This window comes from Trachymyrmex cornetzi, unplaced genomic scaffold (genome assembly GCF_001594075.2).
Source record: "Trachymyrmex cornetzi isolate Tcor2-1 unplaced genomic scaffold, Tcor1.1 scaffold1732, whole genome shotgun sequence".
NCBI lineage: Eukaryota > Metazoa > Arthropoda > Insecta > Hymenoptera > Formicidae > Trachymyrmex > Trachymyrmex cornetzi.
This window is the reverse complement of record NW_017296346.1, coordinates 176,284-202,134: the sequence shown is the minus strand read 5'-3', so window position 1 is coordinate 202,134 and position 25,851 is coordinate 176,284. Positions and strand designations below refer to the sequence as shown.

Sequence of the window (25,851 nt, the reverse complement as noted above, 5' to 3'; positions counted from 1 at the left end):
AATTTCATACAGTTTACTATGTACAAATTTACTCCCATTGTAGACGAACCGTAAGTTTTCGAGAAAAGCGCTGCAAAGTATTCGTGTCATTTGGCGAAATAAACATCAAATTTTTCACACGATACCTTTCCTGTCGCATCTCGTGGTGGGATCAAAACTTATGGAGCAAGGAAAGAGATCTCGTAGCGTGAAAAAGTGTCCGCATTGCATGAGACTCTCAAAAATCGTTGCCCTTAAACCGAGATAAATATATATTCGGGCGTTGAAGAGAGAGAGAGAGAGAGAGAGAGAAGTCGAGTGCAAAAAGTGCAAGTAACGCGAACAGACCTAGGAATGCATCTCGCGCGGACTCGCGGAGTACCGAGTAAGTTACGATCTCGAGAGGGAAGGAGAACGGAGAGCCTAGGGTATGCAGAGTGCCGCGCCTGGCCTCGCCATACGTCATTTCCGGAGATGAATGACGTATGCAGGCCTCTCACACCCCACCCGCCGAATTGCCGATCCCCTCGGCGCCGGAGTCCGGACGATGCGCCGCGTCACGCCGCGCGCAACCATTCCAAATAGACTTTGACTCCGGGTGTAACGTTAACGAGCCTTAAACGCGCCGATCGGAAGCGGTACGGCGCTGCGCGAATGCGGAACGCCCGGAGAGTCGCGAGAGTGGAAGCCGAGGAGAGTTAAGTTAGGTTAGGGTCTATCTCGCCGCTCGGGAAGCCACGTGGCGCGCGCGGCATCGATATTATCAGGGAAACGAGAGAGAGAGAGAGAGATCGTGGAAACGTTGCTCTTCGTAAAGCCCCGTGTCCACGATGCTATATAAATCGCTCCGAGGTCTCGGATGAAGAAAAAATTAACGAATCACATTTAAACAATTCAGCCAATTGACCAATGCGATTGCTTTCCCCATCTGACGTTTCGGAACGATTTTTAGCATTGTGGAGATAAAAAGCCTGTTCCTCGTAGCTGAACTTCTTACACGCTTCATCCTTTTCTTTTTTTCTTCCTTTAAAAGGATTCTCTTCACGTTGAAGAAAAAAGAAAAATAAACCATACCAGAAGTTTAGCTATAAAAAGAACAGACCAAAACATATCACAAACAAGGTTCGATGGGTTGAATAAGTTAAACCCACAAAAAAGAATATAAAAAATATGTAAAGGGAGGTCGATAATAATTAATAAACCTCAGTCTTGTTTTCTTTACCTTCACAGGTAATTCCTTTTTCTTTAATGTAAAAAGAAAAGGAGTCTCTTTAGGAATTTTGAAGAGAAAAAAAATATAAACTGTGCAAAAAAACTCAGCAGAAAAGAACAAACCTAAGACTCATTTGCAACGAGACCTCCCTGTCTTCACATATTTTTTTCTATTTTCTCGCAGGATACATTCAAGCTGTCGAACCTTTTTTCCATGAAGTCAGAACAGGCACGTTTTCGTCCGAGTGTTGCATCATCTTCGACACAAATGGTTCTTATTTTTGTTCCTCAATGGAATATCAAGGAAGATAGAACGATGTTTGTCCCGACACTAAATGGAAAGAAGCATCCTAAGTTTTGTGTGCCGCGGTCCTTAATTTCTTGGCTGGCCGTCCGAGTTTGTCTATAATGGCGGTATCATTGAAGATTTTAAGAACCTCTCGAATGTAATAAACGGACGGCCGACGGTCGATGTCACATGGTAATGAATGATATCCTAGAATCGCGAGGCGGAAGCTCACCGTAGATCGATTTGTCAAGGGTTGCCTTCGCGCCATTAATCATACTTTACCTAATATTTCGATCGTTAGATCACCTCAAAGGCTATTTCCTTCGCAAGCGGAATATTAAAAAGAAAACTTTACCTTGGAATTTAACGCGTCAAGTTCGTGAACGAGCACGTGAATAATGCGCGATAAGACGAGTTTGAAGATAGCGTTTCGAGAGGCCCAAATTATTACGTTCCGGCTTATCGCGGAGCATTTACCAATGCCGTCTTTCAACGTGAGAGAGGAGAAAAGGGCGAGATGAAACGGGACGTATCGCACGAAGGGAAAGGATCGAACGTACCTTCACGACGGCACAAGGTGGAAAGCGTTTTATCGATTGACCTATATCGTGAATTGTCTAAAGCGCCGTCCAGGGGCGCTAAGAACTAACCTAAATAGCAAGCCGCCCCCGATATATCGATATCCGCATACCAGGAAAAACGCCCGGTGTGTTCGATAGAAAGAATTTGAATAAATCTCTACTCGGTGTATTTCAGCTCGTCATCCGCCCAGAATGTTTTTCCTCCAGAGACGAATTCGTGACTCTGATTACTCGACGAAGAGCGCAGATAACGATAAAATAATAATAATAATAATGCCGCATTCTCTACAGAAAATTGCTATAATTTCTATACGGGAAGAGCAATTTTGCTGAAGAATCGAAGCTAAATATAGATGAAAATAATGTTCCTGGACCATCAAAGTAATTAGGTAATTAGGATAAAATTTGATTGCTAGAACATCATAACATTTTATTACAGCATTGCTCGTCATGCTTGATATTTCTACAAAATTATTTTGATGATCCAATTGAATTACTTTTAGATCTCTATCTACCTAAATTTTTCAATTCTTTAGCGAAATTGCTCTTTCTGGGTATCGTTTCTACAATGTATAAAAAGAAGGTAGAAAAGGGCGCTTGCTCGCTCCTTACCCTCCCTTAATTTTGCCAGAGAAAAGAACAAATTATGAAAATTATTTAAATTCCGCCTAATTTGTAGCTCGTGTCTGCTTTTTATCAATGTAGATTAACTTTAACCACAGTTCAATTTATTCATTTTTTTTCTAATTTTTAGAACCAAGATTAAATTTAAACGACATTGATAAAAATGGGCATCACACGTTATTAAGAAAGTTCGTTGGAGATCCTCACCTCCAAGGCTGGTTTTAATAAACATAAATATTTCACCAAGTTTTGTGTAAAGATAAACTGAAATTCTGGGTATGCCTATGCCGATGCGGTTTAACTTTAATCCGGGTTCAACCGACGCTTCGTCCTTTTCTTCATCCCTTTCTAGTTCTAAAAATTAGAAAAAGATGAGGAGTAAGTGGAACCGAGATTGAAGTTAATCCACATTGGTAGAAACGGGGCATAAGCGAAGCTTCGACAACACCAACGGGATTAAAATCGATGTTGAAAGCTCCGTATACGTGTTGGAGCTTCATACATGCTAAATACGTCATCGTTTTAACGTGACAGCGGCATTGTACCTATCCGTTCCTCGCGAAGGAAGAAGGAAAGAGAGGAGGGAGAGGAGAGGAAAGGCACGACGGACTCGAATCCGTGCGCGTCTGCAAATAGACACGAATGATTCGACTCTTGACAGATAGGTCACCGGGTCAGATTAACTACCCCCGGTGCGGCTCGAAAATAACGCGTCTCGCATCATTCCGCTCCGTGATTGCGCGCACACGCGCGCTGATACATTCGGCGTCCGTGTTGGTCGCGCGCGATAAAAAAGAAGCAGGAAAGGTTCAATGATCGCGATGTGACAGCCCGAGAGTCGGAGTCGTCTCTCGAATTACGTTAGCGCGGATCGTATCGCCCGACAGAGTCAAGGACGAGTTCTAGGAGAGAGAGAACGTCGGAAATAGTAAATAAATATACAAACAATAAGCAGAGAAGCGAAAGACTGTGCTACCATCGTCGGTCGCGGGTTTTCATTGTCCACGATGGAGCCAGCCAATGGCTGCGCACTTTTTTTTTTGCACGGCATTCTATATGGAAGCTCATTCGAAAAGGATGGTTTTGCTAAAGTATCTTTGTAATATATTTTCGACCGCAGTGACTTTGAACCAATCTGGGTTGGATTAATGACGTTGCATGCTTCATTATTAATAGAGCGTGTGACGTCATTAATCCAACCCAGATCGGTTCAAAGTCATTGTAATCGGAAACACGTTATGAAAATTATGCTAGAAATCTGAAAGATAATTTTGTTGGACTGCCAAAATAATTGTGTAGGGCTCTAAACTGGTTACTAGCATGTCGAAACTCTTTTGGGATTCCTACGTAATTATTTTGATAATCCAACAGAATTATTTTCTTAAAGCTGGATCTATCTAAATTTTTAGATACTTCAAAGTAGTTCCTTTCGTGCGTGAATCTAAACATGCAAAAAGAAATCGCGATGCAATTAGGCTCGAGGATTATATATACTGGAGACTGCAAATTGGAAATTCAATTTAGGATAAAGAGTGTCAGGACTTCGAGCGTAGCTGGCAGCGTACGAGACTGCTATGCCAGAGATCCTGGGCACAATATAAGTAAGAACACAGTATAGGTACACTCTGTGTCGGCACATTTGATCTTTATGTTCTACTGGGTCATGTTGAAAATTGTGTAGAATTGTGCAGAACGGTCGCCACTATTTTTAACAGAGTGTACCTACTGTTGTTACTTATACTGTGTCCTGGGTTCAAATCGTAAAGAAAAAATTTCGTACGCTCATAGTTCCTCTCAGCAGGCAACGGCAAACCACCGAGAGTATCCTTGCCATGTGCACTTCTATAAACAAAATCGGAATCGACGTTAAACTGTAAGGCCCAGTTTCAGAACTGATGGTTAACTCTTAACCGAGATTCAACTTATTCATTATCTCTTTTCAATTCTAGAATGTGAATTGTGAAACTGGGCCCAAGTCCCTCATGACTGTGTACAATCAGCAATCACACCACAGACATACGATAGAAGTCACCACATCCTTTCGGAGGATTATGGACGGAGGAGTGTCAGGATTAAAATTATCCGGTTGGCCGAATTCTACTCTCCAATTCGCAGCCTGCAATCTTCAATGCGTAGACCGATATGGGCTACTGAGAACTGTGTATCCGAATGTTTCATTTTGCGCCGTGTTATCGTTCACGATGTTGTTCGCATTAATAATCAGCGTGTACACGGCGCAAAATGAGACATTCGGATACAGTTTAAAGCATCTATATGACGTGTGGCTTGATCTTATTTTAATTCGAGCTTGCTTCTGCCTTGCAACGCATCGAATAGCTTCACGTCTGATTTTTATCAGTAGCCCATATCGGACTACGCGTTGAAGATGAGGGCTGCGAATTGGAGTAGAATTCGGCCACTCGGATAATTTTAATCCTGACACTCCTCCTCCTCCGACCATAATCCTCTGAAAGGATATGATGACTTCTGTCATATGCCTGTGATGCGCTGATTGTACATAGTCCAATATTTAAAATATTGCGCACTTGCTATAATCAGAGTCAATTCTCACGATACAAAGAACCCTCATAAATTAATTAAGTTAATCTTTTCAAATTATATTAATCGAGTTATATATTAATTATATTAAACCTTTCAAGAATTTGAGCAACTTTTGTTCCATCTATTTTGAATAGAAAATACCTATGATTTTTTAGACTAATTTAATTATTAAACTAATTGTATTTGTTTCCTTCAGTATAACTTTCAGTATTTTCTTTAGTAAAGTATAGATTTAATATTGTAAAATACGTCTATAATACAACTGCTTGAAATATTTAAATAATAGGTTAATATAATAACGATAATGTTGATGTAGGTATTCATATTGGAATTTTAATCAGTAAAATTAGAATTAGAGCGTAAACTCTCTCTCTCTCTTTCTTCATTAACAATTAATGAAAATATTGGATAGTTTAGAAACAGGATGATCAAGTTTATCGAGTGAAGGGTTCTAGACTACCTCGCATAGAAATGTGGAGTGAAAACGTTTCACTGTGTGTGAAAATACTCAGCAAACACAAGTATCAGTCTCAAGAGATTAGGTAAATAAATCTAGCACTGCATTCGACGGAGGGCGGAAGTTGAAACAGCGAGGACAAGAACGACAATCGATTCAGAGCGATACACATCCGGTGTCAGACAGACGACTTTTGAGATCGATGAATCGCCTTACGCTGACTTTCGGTCAGCTGTTTGGCGCACATCCAGCGTACAGTCTCGCGATCGGACTACGAACAGTGGTATCTGACTGTCGGCTAAAATAATTATAGATCACTAACCATCAAGAATTATCATCGATTAACACGTAAAATCGAGATCTCGGACGTCGCAAACTATAATCAATCTATCAATTTTCATCTCTTCTTCCCAGCGGGGAAAAATACTAAAGTTGTCTAACGGACTTTTCACAACTAGCCATTATCTAAGCTCTAAATCATAAGAAATTGACCAATTACAGTCGGACGTGAGAAGAATAATCGACCATGATTGGTCAATTAATACTCTTACGACTTAAAGAGTGGTATGCAGACCTTTGCATAAAGCCTAAGAAAATCAACCAATCAGTCTTACATTTCATGGAAAGGAAGGAAACGAAGGACTACGATTGGTTGATATTCTTATGCGTTATTGAAGACTGTGTTCCCGCCCTAAGACTCAAGTCTTCGGTAAGTCCGGATCTACAATAGGTTTTTAAGCCTTAAGCCATAAGACATGGACGAATTACAATCGATCGAGGCTTAAAAACACCTATCGTAGATCCCAACTAACGATTTATTGTAACAGGAAGGAAACGAAAGATGAATTAAGAATCGATTTAGAGCACGCTGCCTCCCTCATCTACTTACTATTCGCGGCGACTCGGTATTGGGGCGGCATTTGCGTTTGCTGTTGCTGCTGCGGTGGCTGTTGCTGCTGCTGCGGTTGCTGCTGATGATGCTGATGATGGTGATGGCCGAGGTGACTGATGTTAACGGTGAGCTGGGGATGCGTCAGTTGATTGAGGTGGGGACTCGGTGACGGTGGTGGCGGCGGTTGATGGCCGGGATGCACATGGTGGTTGTGACCCGGCTGGGGATTTTGCGGATGCGACGCCGTGAGAGGGTGGTGATGATGGGGACCGCCACAGTGCGGCAATAGACAATGCATGGGTCCTAAGGCACCGACGGCGACACCCACTGCGCCATCCTTCGAGACGCCATATCTCGAAACCATTCTTCCGGATGGAGAGCAGCCCGGAGAGCTGCTAGGCTTTTACCTTCGTACGAGAGAGCGACTTTGCCTCTCGCTGCTCCTCTCCTCCCCGCCACAGAGGCAGAGGCCCGCCTCACCCTCGGCTGAGATCCTCCCCCCCCCCTCTCCGTTTTTCCTCGGAGTCGGTGGTTAGAGACGATCCGACGTCGTCGACGAGGCTCCACGAGGTATATTTACGTAACGGTAAATGCGGCAATAGAACGAATTCGCGAGCATCGTCGCTATCCGTCGTCTTCTCTCTCCTTCTCGATGCCACCACCAGGTATCTCGATGCCGCGAGAATTGCCGACGACTGTCGCGAATGAGCTGGCGCGCTGCTTCACACACATCCACACACAACAAAACACACACCCGTCACCACCGACCGTTACGGTTTCGTTTCGGCCGTGTGCTTGACTTCTTTTCCTCGACGTGCACACCTCACACAGCTCAGGCGCGCGGCCCGTCAACTCGTCGATCGTCGACAATGGCGCGCCATGGTGACCGCGCGCGCGTCTCTTACTCCACCTCGCTCTCCTTAAGTATTTCTAAATCTTCGCCGTCCTCGGTGGATGATGGCCCTCGTCGCGCTTCTCCCCACGAGCGGCATCAAGCATCGCCGGCGAGTCTGTCGTTTACTCGCCTCGTCGAACGGGGATAATACCAAGACGCACACGTGGTCGCACAGGATTCTCACGTTTAGATAGAGTGAGTGACAGGGAGAGAGTGAGTGAGTGAGAGAGAGAGAGAGAGAACACCGTCCAATCACTCACTCGACGAGATCACTTGACGTACGTGACCTCGAACTACAGCACCTGCGAAAAACGAATACTTTACGAGAGGATTGTCGCGCGACCGTCGCGCGGCCGTCGCCGACTGTCACGGGAGAATCGTCGTCGTCGCGGCGCGTGAATGTCGCTCGCTTACTCGGCATAGGTGGCGGACTATCGCGGCCCGTCCAAAATCGATATTTAAGGCTCGACCGGCGCGGCGCGTCGTCTCGTCTCTCCCCTCTACCCCTTCCTCTCGCGCGCGCCCTACGTCGCTACGTCCGTAGATCCGTGTCCGTGTATCGCCCACTCCCGCGCTCACGAGCGTTTAACACTCCGGTCGAGACTCTACCGAGCGGAACACGCGGCTTATTTTACCAGGTCGGAGCCGGCCACGCGCGTGGCTGCGTTCCGCCGCGTCGCCGAATGAAAACGAGAATGAGAGAGAGACAATTTTTAGCCCTCTGCTGCCGCGACCGTGAGAGATCGGGACGGCGGCGAGGCTACTGTTGTGGTGAATCGGGCGCTTTCGGGCCGCGCGCCGACAAGTCCCGAGCGCGCCAACTCGTCGTCCGAGCCCGAGCGTGGAACCCCTCTCGCGTTTATAGGTTTATACCGTCGGGAGCAGAGTTGGGCAATTTTCCGCTGCGAGTAGTCGCTTACGAAAATAATACGTCTGTATAATACAGGTGTGATACGAACGATACGTATAACGCGTATAAAGTACGATACGTCCGACGTGCGGTATTAGAAAAATCGTGTACAGAACGTTTGTTTGATATAATGCGTGCCCAACCCTGCTCGCGGGATGCGTCTTCGAACGAGGGAGATAAAACGGAGGGAGAGCGAGAAGGAAGAACGAGATCCCGCCGAGATCATCGAGTCACTATCAACCGCTCGTCTCGCGTCGATCGTCACGCGTTTTCTCTCACCCGCGTGCAGCACGCACGCACGCACAGCCGCCACCACACAGCGCGCGCACACGCACGTATAATGGCGCGGGCTGAACGTTACGCGACACGGTGCACGGAATGTCCTATGGCGCACGACCGAGAACCACCGACGGATAGACGGGAGAAAGAGACCGCGACTGATGGAGCGAGCGCGTCGTTCGTTCCACGGCACACACACTCACTTCGTGCTGCGAAGAGTTTCTCCGGATGAATGACGAGACTCGTGCGTCGATGGAGCCAAGTAAACTCGGGGTGACGCGAGCGTACCCTTCGCCAAGGGACGCGTTAGGTTCGACTGAGAGCGAGTGAGAGTAGACGAGCCCTTCCCATACCGACCTACGACGAATCACCGCGAATTAAGCGCGTACCGCCTGTTGACTCCGACGCCATCTACCTGCTCGGTGAATAAATGATCTACAGGAACGTAACGACGGGACGGGGACCTCGCTCCCCCTCCGCCGATCGCTTTCCGAAATTTACTTTGAATTTCTCGTACTTTTTTCTAGAAGGGATAGTTTGAGTTTCTGGTGCTTTTTAGGAAGGACAGAGACACTGTGTAGCACGGTGAATCATCCTTCTTCTTGTTTGCCTACGAACTCATTGTGTTATATGGGTCTCCTCTGCGTTTTTGATGGAATGCATCCTTCGTAAGCCTAAAAGGCTCCGCACAATAAAAGGAACAGATAATAAGAATTTCAACCTGTCAGAAATGTATTGTGGAATACACACAGAATATTCTAGAATAGTCTAGAATATTTTTCTCACATTAATTCCTTCAGGCTCAATTAAATTTTACTCAATCCTATATCTATTGTATTTATAAGGATTAAGGGCAGAGAGAGAGAGAGAGAGAGAGAAGTCCTGCATAATGCATAAAAAAATAAGCCGATCGAGTTCTTCGTTTCTTTCTTTTCTTTTCTCGAAATAAAAGACTCCGGTTGATTTTCTTATGTCTCATGCGTTATGCAAAAATCTGTGCTTCTGCCGAAACTTTAGATATGAAGTTTTATGGCTCGTCCCGCAAAACTTTACGCTATACTTTGTTATTTGAGATCGAAGAAAAACGCTCCTTATTTTATTTTATTCGTTATACGCGTGCAACGTGTATATAACGCAACATATTTCTCATTTGTTATATTACAATACTGACATAATTAAAAAATTGTCATTTTTTTAATTGCTCGCAAAAAACGGATAAAAGAAATAAAGAACCATTTAAAAGAACACATTTTTATTCCTCTATTAACGCAACATATATTGCTCATTTGCTACGACAGAACTAACTAAAAAATTGTCATTTTATAATTGCTTGCAAAAAATGGTAATTTAAAAAAAAAACCATTAAAAATACATTTTTATTCCTCCATTAATGCAACATATATCGCTTATTGACTATGACGTAACTAAAAAAATTATTAATTTATAGTTGCTTGCAAAAAAAACGAAAACTTAAAAAAATAAACAACCATTAAAACTAAAAGAACACATTTTTATTCCTCTAATAGCGCAACGTATATCGCTCATTTGCTACAACGCTAAAAAGTTAAAAAACTGTCATTGTTAATTGTTGGCAAAAAAAAAAACGAATACTTAACAAAAAATAAAGAATATATTTTAAAAGAAACACATTTTTATTCCTCTACAATCAGTTAATTTCATCAAAATTGCATTTTAAAATTAATATTACAAAATTTTTTTAATGATTCACAATATTAAAATTTATCTTCTGAAAAACTTTGTCTTTTTTAATCGTACCGTTGTAGCAAATGATATAATTGTACGTTATTATCACGACAGTTCTACAGAATCGTTTTTAAAAAAAGAAATATCATCGCTGAAGATTGTATGCTGCATATTTCCCCTGAAATCCCAATGTCTTTATTTAAGTCCGAGCTATCAACATTTATTCAAGAAGAATATCTTTAGATTTTTTGCCCTCATTTGTCGTGATAGTAAAGAGAATCTTCCTTCTGGTTCCTTGCTGTCAAAATACACATCGTGTGTTTATTGTATAAGCAACATACATATTATTCAACGTATGCATTTAATTACGAAAAATGTTAAAAAATTAAATATGTTTAATAGAACTGAATATGTATGCAATTGTGCATATAAATTCGCATTGAAAATATTATTTAAGCACTAACAATAAGATCAGCTAAACCGTTGAGGCTTCCGTTACCCAGTAAATGTATTTCGTCATCGTTCTAATAGCCTAACGATGCTAATTTGTACATACCTGTAAAATTGTCACAAAGAAACGCTGGTAATGTGTATATACCGTACCCGGTGAGGTACAATGAACAACTATTCTATGCATAGGACTCGACCCTTCGAGTGTTATCAATGCGGAAAATTCGAATAAAAGACAATAGATGAATACAATATAATGAAACTTTAGAAAGCGTAAATAACATTTACAAATGTTTTCAATAAATACAGAACCTACAATAACCGTGTTAAAAAGATTCTCCAAAGTTCCCGTTTCGTCCTTCGATTTAAGAGAGAAAGTGAAAGATTTTTACAATTTCTCCATTCATTCATACGAATTGTATTATCTGAAAATCCTATAAAGAATTTCATAAATTTTAGTGAATAATCCGACGAGAAAATTCAATGGTTATTGAAAGGTAATAAAAAGTAACAGACGTTCCACAAGGGACATGGCACACAAAAAACTTAAGGCGATAAGACGTAAATAGTGAAAAAATGTCCAACATGTTGGATTGGTTACTGCTTACGTTATGGACTTACTCTACTATGATTGGTCAATTCGCTTACCGCTTACCTTTTACTGCTTAAGTTTTTTTAAGAGCCATGGTCCTAACTATAAAAAAAATGTAAACGTGATTTATAAGAGCTTTTTATCAGAATTTCAAATATTATTGTGATCGAAACAATTGAAAAAGTGTTTTTGCTACCTTTCTTTGAACATTACTTTCAATAGTATTTTCCTTTATCTTCTTAAATTTTCGTCTCTCTCTAAAAAGAGAAGTCAGAGTTGACTGGTCATTTATAATATGTAGATACAAAGATGGTCATTTATATGTAAAAATATTATTTTAAGACTGATAATTTTAAAGAAATTGAAGAATAGAGACAGGCACGAAATTAATTCACATCAAAACAAACTCCTGTAGGATCTTGTTATTGTTGATTTAACATGTAAATCTACTGTTAGAAAGTAAATAGTTCTTCTCTCTCCCTGGGAAGGTCATTTTTGTACTCGTTTGGTAAAAGCAATTTACCTTGAAATGTCTTACACGAACAAATTCCAACGGTTTTCTTAGGAACATGAAAATTAACGATTTTCTCATGAATTTTTTAAATAAGTTAGAAATGCTTGCATAAATTCGAACAGCTATAAAGAGAAACAACAAAATTTCACAAATATGTAATAAAATATTAATTAGAAAATAATAAAATTAGTAAAAGAGTCAAACAAACGAGCGATTGGGTCAAAAATTGAAACTAGTTTATTAAATCATCAAGAAAAGATTAAAACTAGTTATTCATCCGTTAGCGTTCGCTATGACATAAAGTTCTGTCTTAATACTTGAACACACATTCAATTCCATTGGGTGATTTAGGATTACGATTCCATTTCAACTTTTGATTTTGAAATTCGAGATTATTCGTACTTTTAGATGACTTCATAAATTTTAATTACTTGACTTTACTCTTTCTCGTCTTTCAACGAAGAAATAATTTTGATTTTAATATGGATTTCAATATAACGCATAAAAAAGAATATTCATTAAATTTTATTTTTAATATTAATTGTTTAGTGTTAATTAATCTAACCTATGATGTAACTTTATGATCAATTCTTATCATTATTTATATTTTAATAACGACTTTTTCCCAACGTTTTAATTAGTAAAAATTTTATGTATACAATTTCTTTCCAAATTTTTTATTTATTTTCTATTGACTGATAAAGATTTAATGTAGCCGAAAAGTTCGATGCATTGTATATTAATGAATACCTAGTTTTAACTTTTTATTTTTGTTTGATCTTTCTAGCAATTTTATTGTATTCGCATTGCAATTTTGAGCTAGAAAATCGCGCGCGCGCACGCGGTATTATTGTTAAAAATAATACAATTTTATATCGTATATAATAAATCATTGGACAACTTATATATACTAATCTTTTCAATTATAAATTTTTTACAAAAATTGTAAACATTTCACATATATATAATTTTTTCCTACTTTAAATATTCAAATTATTTTTTCAAGAGTCAGAGAAAAGATAGATACTAATCGAAACAATTTAATTGATACATATTTACTTTAAGAATAACAAAATAAAAGCTTATTTTGATACGTTCTGTTTTATATAATTCCTCCCTTATTTATTTGAATTTCCTCTTTTAAAACAGTTATTCAACAAAAGTGTCAAGATTAATAATTTAAGAAATAAAAGATGACATTATCTATTTTATCGTATCTGTATTCCAAATATGATTAAATATAGTCTAGAAGAGAGTAGAATTTTGTAATAATAAAACTTTGCTGATAAAAAGTAAAAGATCGTCGTATTTATCAAACATCCAAACATGTTAGAATTCAAACAAGTTTTAACTTTTCAAGAGAAAATTCCTTAAAATTTTAAACACCAAAAAATTCAAGAGGTAAATAGAAGACAAAAATCTAAGAAATAAAAATATAAAAAGGAAAAAAAATATAAAATATATATAATAAAATAAAATCATAAAAGAAAAATATTTAAAGAAACGTAAGAAATATTATTTAATTATTTCATATCACACGCAAATACAGAAAAAAATTCTATTGTTAAAAAAAAAGATTACTCAATTTACTTTCTTTCTTTTAAGTAGCAGTTATCTGTAACAAAGAATTTTCTTTTTAATTATAATCTTAAATATTTATTTTACAAATTTTAGAAAAACCCATTAATATGTACTCCAAACAAGATTTATTTCCTTTACAAGAATATTATAAAATTGATTAAAGAAACGAGATTTTATATAATAAGTAAATAAAATTTCTTTTCATTTAATAATCTTGAGTGAAGTAATTTACTTATTAGGATAATTAAACTTATTAGGATTCAAAATATATTTTGAATAAATGTAATGTTTGTGATAAAAACTTATGAATAGACTTATGGAGCTTTTGAAACGTTCAAAAGAAGTAATTATTATTTGCATACGGTGTACATCTTTTTACATAAAATAATACGGGGTCTACAATAGAAGTCGTAGCGGATGTAGGATCTTAAGTCGTAGAAAATTAACCAATCACAATCAAATATGAGAAGAATAATCGACTGTGACTGGTCAATCGTCTACTTAAAAGCTACGACTCCGTACAACAGTCGAAATTCAAATATAAAAAAATCTCGCCAGTCGATTCTCCTGTATTATTTCGTGTGTGTGCACTTAAAAATTGTAAACGAAAAAAAGAGAGGAGCGCAATCAGACATTTCACCGTGTCATCGAGCGATTCGCAAAGGCGTACGGGGAACGCGGATGTATGACAGCGAAGGGCGCGTGCAGACAGGAAGGCGGAAGGTGAAAGAGAGGAAGGGTGATGCAGCAGCACCTAGGACGGATGAACGAAGGGGGATGACGAAAGGGGGAGCGGATTCGCGAATCGCGGTATCGTGTATAGGTGAGGCGGTAACCCAGTTTCGCCAGTGCACCAGGCCAAGCTGCAGCACCGCCGTGAACCCGATCGATACCTATATGCACCCGGCGCGCTGCCCACAGCCTAGATTCGCCGACTCTGGTCTAGGATAGGCGCGAGAAGGGGGATACACCGCGTGACCCCCGTGACCTACATCGCGGGGGAGAAGAAGTTTGCGCTGTCAATCGTCTCAGATCCGTCCGAATCGCAGTTCCGCTCATTGTTCCATGATTTACCAGAGCTAGAGATACTGCACACCAGGCTTAGGAAGTGTCTCTTGTTTGTCTCTTCTCGGGGAGTAAATTTCTTAAAAACAATCTTTGAGAACATTCTTGAATGGTCGAGAATGATGGATTAACAATGAGACCTGATTTATGGGCGAGAAAGCCTAATTGTTCCAAACCTATTCCTTTTGCTTTGTCCTCAAGTATTTTTAACAGTCATGCATATTCTTTTTGAATAACCGATACATTTTCTTTAGAAAAGGAATTCTATAGAACGATTGAAATAGTAACATTTCAGCTGTCCTCTAGAAAAAATTTGAAAAATGTGAGGAAAAATGTGTACTAAAAAAAGAATTTAGTACGGAAAAGTTGCCGAGTGCATATTGGTTGTGTTTAAATTATACTTCGTCCATATATTTTAAATTATTATTTAATATAATTAACATTTAGTAAAAATATGAAATAAATGTGAAACGAGGAATACAAACAAAAATTTAATAAGTTACTTTTGTGAGTGTAGCAGTATTTTAAATAATCAGATATATATTAATTTTAATCAATTTATGTAGCTGATAATAATGTAATTATGCAATTTTATTGTGAATTTTTGTAAAAAAAAACATTCACTGTAGAATATCTTACATTCATTATAAACATATATATTTGCAATTATAAAAATCAAATTAATATTTTTATAAAACACCTGTCGAGTTTCTTAAATCGTATTACCTCGAGATAAACTGATAATTGACAATAATAAAACTAATTATTGTATACAAATTAGTATATCAAATAGAAAATATTTATTGTATACAAATTAGTATATCAAATAGAAAATATAATTTAAAAAATATCTTAAATAATACTAAATATTTAATTTAAAAAATTATATTTTATTATATTAACCATTTTATTATATCAAGTAAAATTTCATTATTTCATTATTACTCTTTTTTTCAGAATAACAATAATCAAATTAATATAATTAAAGACTCCTTATGTTTAACACAAAATTAGAATAATTAATAAAGTACAATATTAATGGCTATACAGAATCAAATGCTGTTTTCGCTTCGTAAATTATGTACAAATATATCTTTGATACAAAAAATTCCAACGTTTCGGTCCAATTGTTTGGACCATCATCAGCGATAATATAATATACAAAATGCTACCTAATGTGTTGGAGAGAGTGTTGAAACGCAATAATATTAATATGTATTGTTCTCTTATTTTCCAACAGAGGTAAGTCCATCACTTGGTGGAGTATATTAATTTCTTGGTGGTCTTTTTTTTAGTACATTGCCGAATTTCTATGAAATTTTAAAGAAAATCGGAAATCATCCACACTGAAAAATATCTCTGGTTGCAAATGAACGATCCAGAAGATTCTGATCATATCGATCGGATTTCTAGTTATCTCAACCATAGGAAATTCAGGTATCCGTCCATTTTCAACCAGAATTCCAGTTAACACAATCAGATATTTTTTCACATAGAGGAAGACGAAGAAAAAGGCAAAGAAAGGGAAGGAAAGAAGACGCAGACCCGTAACCTCAAGCAACCTTCGGCTGTCTCGGCCCGAAGGTTTCAGCCAGACGAGACACCGGAGGTTCAAAGTCCTCGAGCGAAAACATGACTCTGTCTGAATCATACCGAAAATATATACATATCTCGGAGACTCGCCGGGACCGACGCGAGCAAGTCTTTTTTCGTCATATACCTAAGACGTAGATTCTTATCTCGGAGTCCATCGGAGCGATTGAACTTTCGAATGATCGGTCGCGAATCGACAGACCGACCGTTTTTCTCGCATTACCCCGCGAGGGTCGCGAAAAAGGGGAGGAAGGAGAGTCGTAAAAGTCATTTTTCTCGGGGTCTTTGAGCCCCCGAGCCGTTGACCTTGGAAAGGTAGCATGGAAACCTCGTGGTGTCGAGCGATAGTCGGTCTCTCTCTCTCCCTCCCTCCCTCTCTCTCTCTCCCTGTCTATCTGTCTCTCGCCATCTCCGTGTGGGCGTTCGGTAGGTTAGCAGCCTGCGAAAGGTGGGAGAGAGAATGAACAGCGCGGATCGGGGAGGGGAAGGTGGAGAAAGAGGGTAACCACGCGCCGACGAATGTCTGGATGGGAGACGGAAAGTCTACGCGAGGGAAGGGTCGATATTTACCGGCCTTCTCCCATCCCTCTCTCCCGCCCACGCCGTCATCCCCCTGTCTCCCGTCCCCACCGGGCAACGACCTACCATCATCCCCCTCGCTGCGTTGCGGCCGTTGCAGATCGTTCGTCTCCCTTCGCCACCCTTGCTCGCGCGCGGCCCTGCCCTACGCAGCGTTACGTCGCGTTCTAACCCTCCCACCCCCACCCCGCCTAATTGAACGACACCGTGGTCATGAACGTGCAACGTCCCCGAACGATACTCCACGACCGCGCCTATCTCGATGACGCGCGAGACGTTTTCTCTCGCCGTCTCTCGCCCCCAAAGACGTTCGTTTCGCTAAAGCTGCGTTACGTCGTGAAGAAATTAAACATTGAAATTTCACGGTACGATACGGTCTGACAGTGACCGATGATATCGCTCGGTGAAATTTACAATTTACGTGGAAAACGCACGTATCGCGCTGCCACGCCGTGAATTGAGAAACTACTTAATCTCGAGAAACTCGGTCGGTAAGCAGAAAGCTCGTAGATCGCGTGAAAATATAGATGTATAATATTTATTAGTCAAAATAAGTAAATGGAAAACATAAAATGTAGATGTTATCAGTCTTAATGGCTTGGCGCTTAATGATATTCGACATTAATGTAATGTGACATAAATATGCATATTTGACGTAAATAAATTTGATACTAATAAAAATTCTTCAATATTTTTCTTAATAAAATTAAATGCAAAACAAGGTTAATACTCCTTCTTTTTTTCTCTCTTTTTTTTTTGATGCGAAAGTAAATATCGCTATTTGCTACAAAAACGAGAAAACTCAAAAAGCAAAGTTCTTCAGAAAATTAATTTGTGAAGCATATATTATTTTGTAATATCTATTAATTTTAAAATGTAATTCTAAAGTACAACTGATGTTAGAGAAATAAAAGTATGTTCTTTCCTTTTTCTTTATATTTTCGTTCTTTTCTGCAAGCAACTTTAAAATGACATTTTTAATTGTATCGTTGTAGCAAATGAGCGATTTATAGAATATTAAAGAACATATATTACTCAATAAACTGAATAAAAACGTCTGAAAAGTCCAATAGTTTACACTGAAAAAACTGCATGTAATTTTACATGGAAATTACATGTTTATGGCTGGAAAATTACTTAAATTACATAAATATGATTGGAAATTTACTATAAATTGTAAATTTCCAATCATATTTAGGTAATTTTCCGGCCAGAGACATGTAATTTCCATGTAAAATTACATATATTTTTTTCAGTGTAACTTTCAAATTATTTATTCTAACAAAATATAGAAGATATTCCAACTAATTTTAACAAAATACAAAAGATATAAAATTATCTTTTATTTTTATTTATTTCAATAACTATTGCCTATCTTTTAAGGCTACTTTATTATTTAACATCCTGTAACTCTATATGTCGTTAGTAAATAAATCCATGCAAATAACGTGCACACAGCGGAACGGAACTCAAGCGGAAGTAAAGAGACTATATTCGCCGACCTAATAACATTCGCCTTTTTATCAGCGCGTGGTCAGCCACGTGGTGGAATTATTCCGCGTTTGATCGCAGAAATCGCTAAGTTTTACCCGATACATCCTTATTCATTATAATTCTTTCTTTGTAGAGGATCCAAATTCTTTTGCAAAAACAAAGGAATTACAATGGAAACAGATAATGTATTCCTGATTTGACTCGACCGGCAGCTCAGCTGTTGAACAGTCACGTGCGTGTTTGAGACGGCCTTTAATAACGAACTGTGTCGGTGCGTTGCCAATCATACAATCGTAATTCCCGAGAGAAAGTTAGCCCGTTCCTCCCCATCTTCACGAGGAACAAAACTTTCCATACCGTTCAATTTGGTTGAAAAATTTACGAGAAACAACGAGAATTTCCTAAATAAGAATAAAAGCCAGTGGCTCTTATGCTTCTTTTATCTAATAATTTGATTTATTTATAAAGTTTGTAATTTAAACTTTCTAACGAATGTTTCCATTTCAAGGAAATTCTTTATTTAATTTTATACAGAGGTAATACGATCGAAAAAGATTCATATAAATGACTTCAGGAAATGGAAAAAAAAAGAAAGAATAGGAGAGATTATTCTTAACCGATTTCTGTATTTATAATAAGTTTCTGCACAAAGGACCGGAAGTTGTCCTAAAAATTTGTCACAGTTTTGGGATTAAGGAATTGTTTGGTTCAGGTAGACCTTTTCAGTGCGACCTTTTCGCACAAGAGAAGTCCCAAAGGAAGCATTAGTAGTCTTTTCACTTTTACCTGAAAAATTTGAAAAATTAACACAATGAAGCTCCAATTTATATTTTGTATGAAAAAAGTGAATCTTTTCTTTTTTTTTCTTTTCAATGTGGAAACAAAGGGAAGAAGGATGAACCGTGCAAGAGGTTCAGTTGAAAAGGACAGGCCTATTATAAAGATATTGGATTGTAAATTGTCTAAAGCGAGCTTTATAACATTAACTCGCGCGGATACGCGACGAAATTAAAAAATTATCCAGTCGCGTATAAAAGTGCACTTTCTACCAGGAACTGTTTAGGAGCTGGTTCAGCGGAATGGCCGGTACACTTCGCACACGTGCTAAATGTCACAATGTTAGAGCGTGCGATTTAACCCGCCAGCAGTTGCGACTTGCTTCAAACTATTTTATTACACATACAACGCAGTCGTACGTAATTCGCATTCGAATCGAATGACATATAAAATAAGCGAGTAACGTTCGTTGAAGATGATGTATCCATACATTGAAAAAAACATCTATTTGAAAACGAAAAAAAAAAAATAAGATTTTGATTAGATCAAAATTCCGTTTTTCTTAACTGAAATTTTAGTAGATTTAACCAGAAAATTCTGATTCGTCCATTTTCAATTAAAAAATTCCATTTAAGGAGGTTCTCGCGCTACTTCCTAGTCAATAGACAGTTTATTCATAATAATATGTAAAACAATTAAAATGATAGACAATAACAAGATTGGAAATAAGACTGTTTATGTTAGAAACATTACTTTAAATACGAAGCACCACTACGGTCTGAATGTTAAGATGTTGTATATATTCATTTAAATGAATTAATTTCAGAAATTATAATTGCGTGCCAAAATGGTTGTCGGACTTTCAACGCAATCGATCTGAAATATTAATAATCCCCAAATTTCCCAAATTTAATGTTAAAAAACTACAATAAACTTATTGCGAAAAATAATGTCTCGGACGAGAGTCGAACCCGGATTTCTTACATTCCGTGCGAGCGTCCTAAAATAATAGAATAAAAAGATTATCGATGATATACATAATTATTGTTAATTTTATGTTACTAAATATTTTCAAAATGACAAAACAAAAGTTGTAAGATGCTTATTTGATGTGCAATCGTCCATTTAACATATATTCTAGCTTTTTTCATTGAAAAATATGAACTTCTTATAAACTGTACGATCAGTTTAAATGAAACTTTACGAGAACAAATTGAAGTGTTTACTTTATAATTATAACAATTTTTTAATTGCTATCTTATGCGCAAGTGTCTCAATTTAAAAGAGAATAACTACAGAATAAGGTTATACCTTCAATCTGTAATGTAAAATTCTATAAATTTAAAATTAATTTCTTCAAAATGGTACGGTAAAAGTCAACGAAATTTTTTCTAGATATTATTGATATTAACCTTTGTATTACATGTATATTATAGGCTTGTCTTATATTTCATTAAACGCGAGAACCTCCTTAATTCAACCGGATATTTTTCTCTGTGTACATACATAAAGATAAATCACTTGATAAGCAGCGTCAATTCAAAAGAAACATCCCTTCTTTTTTTCAGATATAATAAAAAACGCAACTTTTACGATTTTGAGAGAAACGTTTTGTATGACAACGATATACCGAGAGAAAGGTTTTGTATGAGAATAACCATAATTTGGCAATTATAAAAACTTTCTCATTTTTTAATTTAAATATTGTAATATTGCAATAAAAATTTGATAAAAATAACCACCGAGAGAAATGTTTTATATGAATAATCATAATTTAATTGATACATGAGAATTACAAAAACTTATTTTTTTAAATTTAAAAGTTGTATTGCATTCCAATCGAAAATTGGTTGAAATGAGCAAATTTCGATTGGAACAACCCAATTTTTAAATTAAACAATAAGAAAGTTTTCGCACCCAATTCACACGTCAACCAAATAATGGTTATTCAAACAAAACATTTCTATCTGTGTGTAGATGGAGGTGAGTAGCGTCGCGGAAGATTCCGCAGACAGGAAACAATCGCAAAATCGGCAAAAACCGAAGACAACGAGCGTCACGTGATCTAGATAATCCGACGATCTGCACAACGTAACGTAACCGTAAAATGATCGGTCGGCGAAGAGGAAGAGGGACGCGGGACGGGAGAAGCGAGCGAATGAAGTACGGTTAGTTTCTCCCCGGATGTTCGGTGGCCTCTTTCTCGAGCGAGCGGCCTTGCCAGGAATGCGCATTTTCTGCCGGTTCTCCGCGTCTATCCCGGCTTCGATTCGAATCTATATGCGCCGATGGCCACCTTTCACCCGCCGTCGCGTCGTCCGCGAGTGGCGAGCCTCATTATTCGAAACCGAACGACTTCGAAGTCGGTCGGCTTTACGTCACCAGGAAATCCAAATATCGCCAAGTGCGAAAAATGTCCGTTAAACCGCCTAAAGATAGTTGAAGTGACTGCATAATCGAACGCAAGTCGATGAATGACCACGAGGGTAAATATTTCGCTTTTATCTACCTGCGCGATTGCCGACATTCGAATGCGTGCAGATTGTCTCTTATTATTTTTCTTATTTGTATATTTTTTTTCTTTTTTATATTCTTACACTGAGAAAAATTTTTAATCTTTGTAATTGTAATTATACATCTCACTGAAATTATTACTGCTATAATTTTAGTAATAACAATACATGTATAGTTCTATTAACAAATATATACAGTTGGTAAACTAAATATAATTACAATTATTATTAATATTATAATAACAATAATGATTATAAATAATATATATATATGTACATAATTATAGTTACTAATACCAAAAATTTCTCTCTCAGTATAGTGTCCTAGAATTGTAATAAACGCTTATATTTATCTTTGGAAAACAAAAACGTAAAAGATACGTAATGTATGTTATATGAATTATCAAATGTTAAATAATAAAACGAGAATTATGAAATATAAACGAATAATAACGAGCTGCACAGATTCGTACACTCTAAAATTCAAGCAATTAATTATTAAAATTTAGTACATTTTTCGCTTAGTACGTTATATTGATGTTAATATTAATATTAACACCAATATAATGCACTGAGAGAAAAAAATATAAAAATACTAAATAAAAAAATATAGTTAAGTGAAATAAATGTGCTCTTGTAGTTTGTAAATAAATATATGTTTAATTTTAGTAAATATTTAACTAACACTATTCAAACAAATGAGTGAGAATTATAAATATCACATGGTATTAAATTCACATTCGGTATTTTTTCACGTCGCGCTGAAATATTTTCTGTAAGCTGGGTTACCTGAGAGAGTAAACCATAAAAGAATGGCATTTTCTTGCCTGAAAAGATGAAATGTCCAAAAACTAAAATGTCTGTCATCTGCCGGCTTTGCGTTCCATCCGAAGGACAAAGATTAAAATAAGTTTACTTTCGCATCTGCTTCGTCTCCTGTACGTTTCAAAAACGTGTAACGTCCTACCTTAACGGTTTAGAACGGTTTCCAATTTACCGTTAAGTGCATCAACCGACAATGGACAGAATGTTTGGCATGCACATCAGATCTCGGAATTAATCGATCTGACCGCTTATTACTTAGTCGACCATCTTACACTCCAACGAATATCCATTTGCGAATCGGAAAGAGAAAGGTATTCCGAATACAATACGAGTACAATATAAGCTAGCTGTTGTATTCGAGCTTGTACTTGGTATCCCTGCAAAAACAATTTTATCTAATATTTTTTCAACGCTACAAAGAGAGAAAGAGAATCTAAAGCGACACAAATTTTAAACCATCGACGCGTTCACGACGAAAAAAATATATATGTGTGTATCGTATTTCATCGATCGAATGTAAACTGAAAATATTCAGGCACGCGACGCTACAAATATTTGTAATAAACGAAATTGGATAACATCAACTAAAAGCGCCGCAATGACCAGAAGGTTTAAAATTTCTCTATACGCGAGGCATACCGTTTCGGAATTATTTCCCGTTTTAATTAAAACGGAGAAATTTTCGCGTTTTATCGCATTCCTTGTTTACAAATCAATTTCAATTAATATCGAGCTATAAAAATGCAACTAGTCGCTATCGCCGTCGTCCCGATTCGACTCTGACTCGCACGCGCGTTACGCAATTTTATTCGTGTTGCCCTTTGCAGCGGATTTCTTACTCAACGAGACGCGGCTTGAAACGAGACCTTGACGAGCTCGGTAAACACGCTGGACGTCTAACGGAGCGTCGCGTCACATCCACCTCGTAAAAACAAACGTGCCAATGGTCAGAGTTCCTGGAAAGCTTTTCGGTGACATGATGTCCCAAGACCCCCTCCCCCCTGCACGACCCGGTAGATTGAAGCAATGAGATTATTCTTATCTAGCAAATAGGAAGGAGATAAGACGTCTCAAGTGTACTGGGGTGTATCGACGAAATATCAGTAGAACGCTGTCGACTGAGAAAACCATAACCGAGATACATTCACTGAACCCTGAGAGAAAAATGTTTGGCATTTGTAACCATAATTATATAAATATATTACTGCACTGAGAAAGAAATATAGTCAATTTTAATAAATATTTAGTTCAATACTGCCAACTAAACATTCACTTACAGTAAGTAAATATTTGTTCGGTAAAAAAAATGATTGTTAAATCAAATTAACATTTCTTGTATCAAATAAATATATCTTTATATTTAATAAATATTTAGTTGGCAGTATTCAACTAAATATTTATTAAAATTGATTATATTTTTTTCAGTGTATAATCATGATTATTGCTGCTATAATAATAATAACAGTAACTATGTGTGTATATAGTAGTTGGCAACCTAAAATTGACTATACAATTGTAGTTATTATAAACATAAGATAGTTGAAATTATCATAAAAATGAAACGACCATAAAAAATATGTTGTTCCAAAATGTAACTGTAAATTTATAGTTTCTTGAATTATTTTTATGGTAATTTCAACTATTTTATGGTTATAATAACTATAATTTTATATATATATATAGTCATTTTAGATTGCCAAGTATATACATTTGTTGCTAGAACTGTACACATAGTTACTGTTATTATTATTATAGCAATAATAATCATAATTATAGTAATATATATAATTGTGATTACAAACACCAAACATTTTTTTCTCTCAGGATTCCAAATATTTACGAAATGCTACTTCATTTTATCGAAAAACAAAGAATGTAGGATCGCAGGCCTGTGGAGATTAGGGAAAGGGAGAAGCGATAAAGGTTCTTCATTCCGAACAAATAATGCCGTTTCCACCAATGTAGATTAACTTTTATCTCGGTTTAATCTTTCATCATTTTCTTGGTCTAATAAAAATTAGAATAAGATAAGTAATACTTGTTTCTATGTAACCTGATTAATTTTAATCTCGATTCAACTTGTTGTTTATCTTTTTTACTTCCTCGAACTAGAAAAAGATAAAGGGCTAGATAGTTAAATCAACATTAAAATTGATAGAAACGGATATAAAAGAAACGTACACTGTGATGCCCACTTCGATCAATTAATTTTAATATCGATTCATTTTTTTATCATTCCTAGGCAAGGTTCCGCCAATGTAAGATTAACTTTAATCTCGGTTTAATTACTATTTATCTTTTTCTAACAGTGTAGATTAACTTGGTTCAACTTACTCTTCATCTTTTTCTAATTCCTAGAACTGAAAAGAGACGAAAAGTTAGATTAAAAAGAGATATTAAAATTAAACTATATATGTATAAACGGGCATTAGAAAAAGATAAAAATTAATCTTAAAAAAAAAAGAAAGAAATTAAATCGACTAAAATAAATTTTATATTAGCGGGTCTCAAAACTAGAAAAAAGGTAAATTAAACGGAGACTAAAGTTAATCTACATCGGTGGAAAGATATCAAGATACAAGACGTCCGTTTTCTGTGGCTGAACTAGTGTACACGTTTGGAACTTAAAGCGAGATAGACATACGTTTGATATCTGTTTAAAGCGAGAAAGAGAGTTCTAGAACAGTCTGCTGCAAAGAAACAGAGCCATCAAATCGAAGATGACACGTGTTTACCAGCGATCGCGCGAATTGAGTAAGTACTTGCCATTCGGTAAACATCAGGCAGGTCAACGACGACGTTGTCACGTGGCTGTGACACCAGACGCCACTCGACGCGACATCTTCAGAAGGCTCGAGCAACACGAATTTGCGTAATATTTCCATCCGCTAATAATATTACACGTCGATAATGACACAAAAAAAAAATCCAAGGAAACCGCGAGAGCGGCCGAAGTCGCGCCGCGCGGAAAGTTTACGAGAAACATCGAATGAGAGAACGCAAGAAAATGCGCACCGGCGCGTCGTCGGCGCGCGCATGATAAAACTCACCTATCAACGTGGACATTTCCGCCGTGGGCCGTCGTCTCGTGCACAGTGATCGTCGGCGACTGTTTACACTGCCGATAGGAATCGTGGTGACCGTATCACGTCGAGCACATGTTTCTTTACTATCCCCCTTTTCTCTTCCCTTCTTTTCTTCTATCGACTCGACCGTCTATCGGCGATATCGCCCGCCCCTTCGTCGGCGAATGGTGACACTCGCGGTTGCATGGGCGGCAATCTCTATCGGGTGTGTCAGGTGCGAAACGGTAGACCGTAGATTCGCGAGTGTTATCCCGATTCCGATATCGTTACCAGACGCTTAGGAACGCGCTTCGGGGAAATTATATAACCTCCGCCGTAGAACGGAGCGGAGATTCTCTTCTCTCTCTATCTTCACCTCTCTCTCTCTCTCTCTCTCTCTCTCTCTCTCTCTCTCTCTC

At 37.6% G+C, this 25,851-nt stretch overlaps 1 protein-coding gene across 4 annotated transcripts in view; it reads right to left on the bottom strand.

Annotated features, from left to right (window-relative positions):
* The window catches only part of Eif4g (eukaryotic translation initiation factor 4 gamma), a 61,931-nt gene that overhangs the window by 28,045 nt on the left and 8,035 nt on the right, over positions 1–25,851 (bottom strand). Inside the window, exon 1 of one of the 4 annotated variants that reach the window (XM_018504547.1) lies at positions 25,418–25,815. The exons of 1 other annotated variant lie outside the window; for it this stretch is intronic. In XM_018504547.1, the coding sequence (XP_018360049.1) occupies positions 25,418–25,433 (16 nt within the window). In that variant the 5' untranslated portion in view covers positions 25,434–25,815. Of the gene's footprint in view, positions 1–6,593; positions 7,021–25,417; positions 25,816–25,851 lie in introns of those variants that run through there. 2 more of the 4 variants (XM_018504544.1, XM_018504546.1) reach the window with 2 other exon arrangements.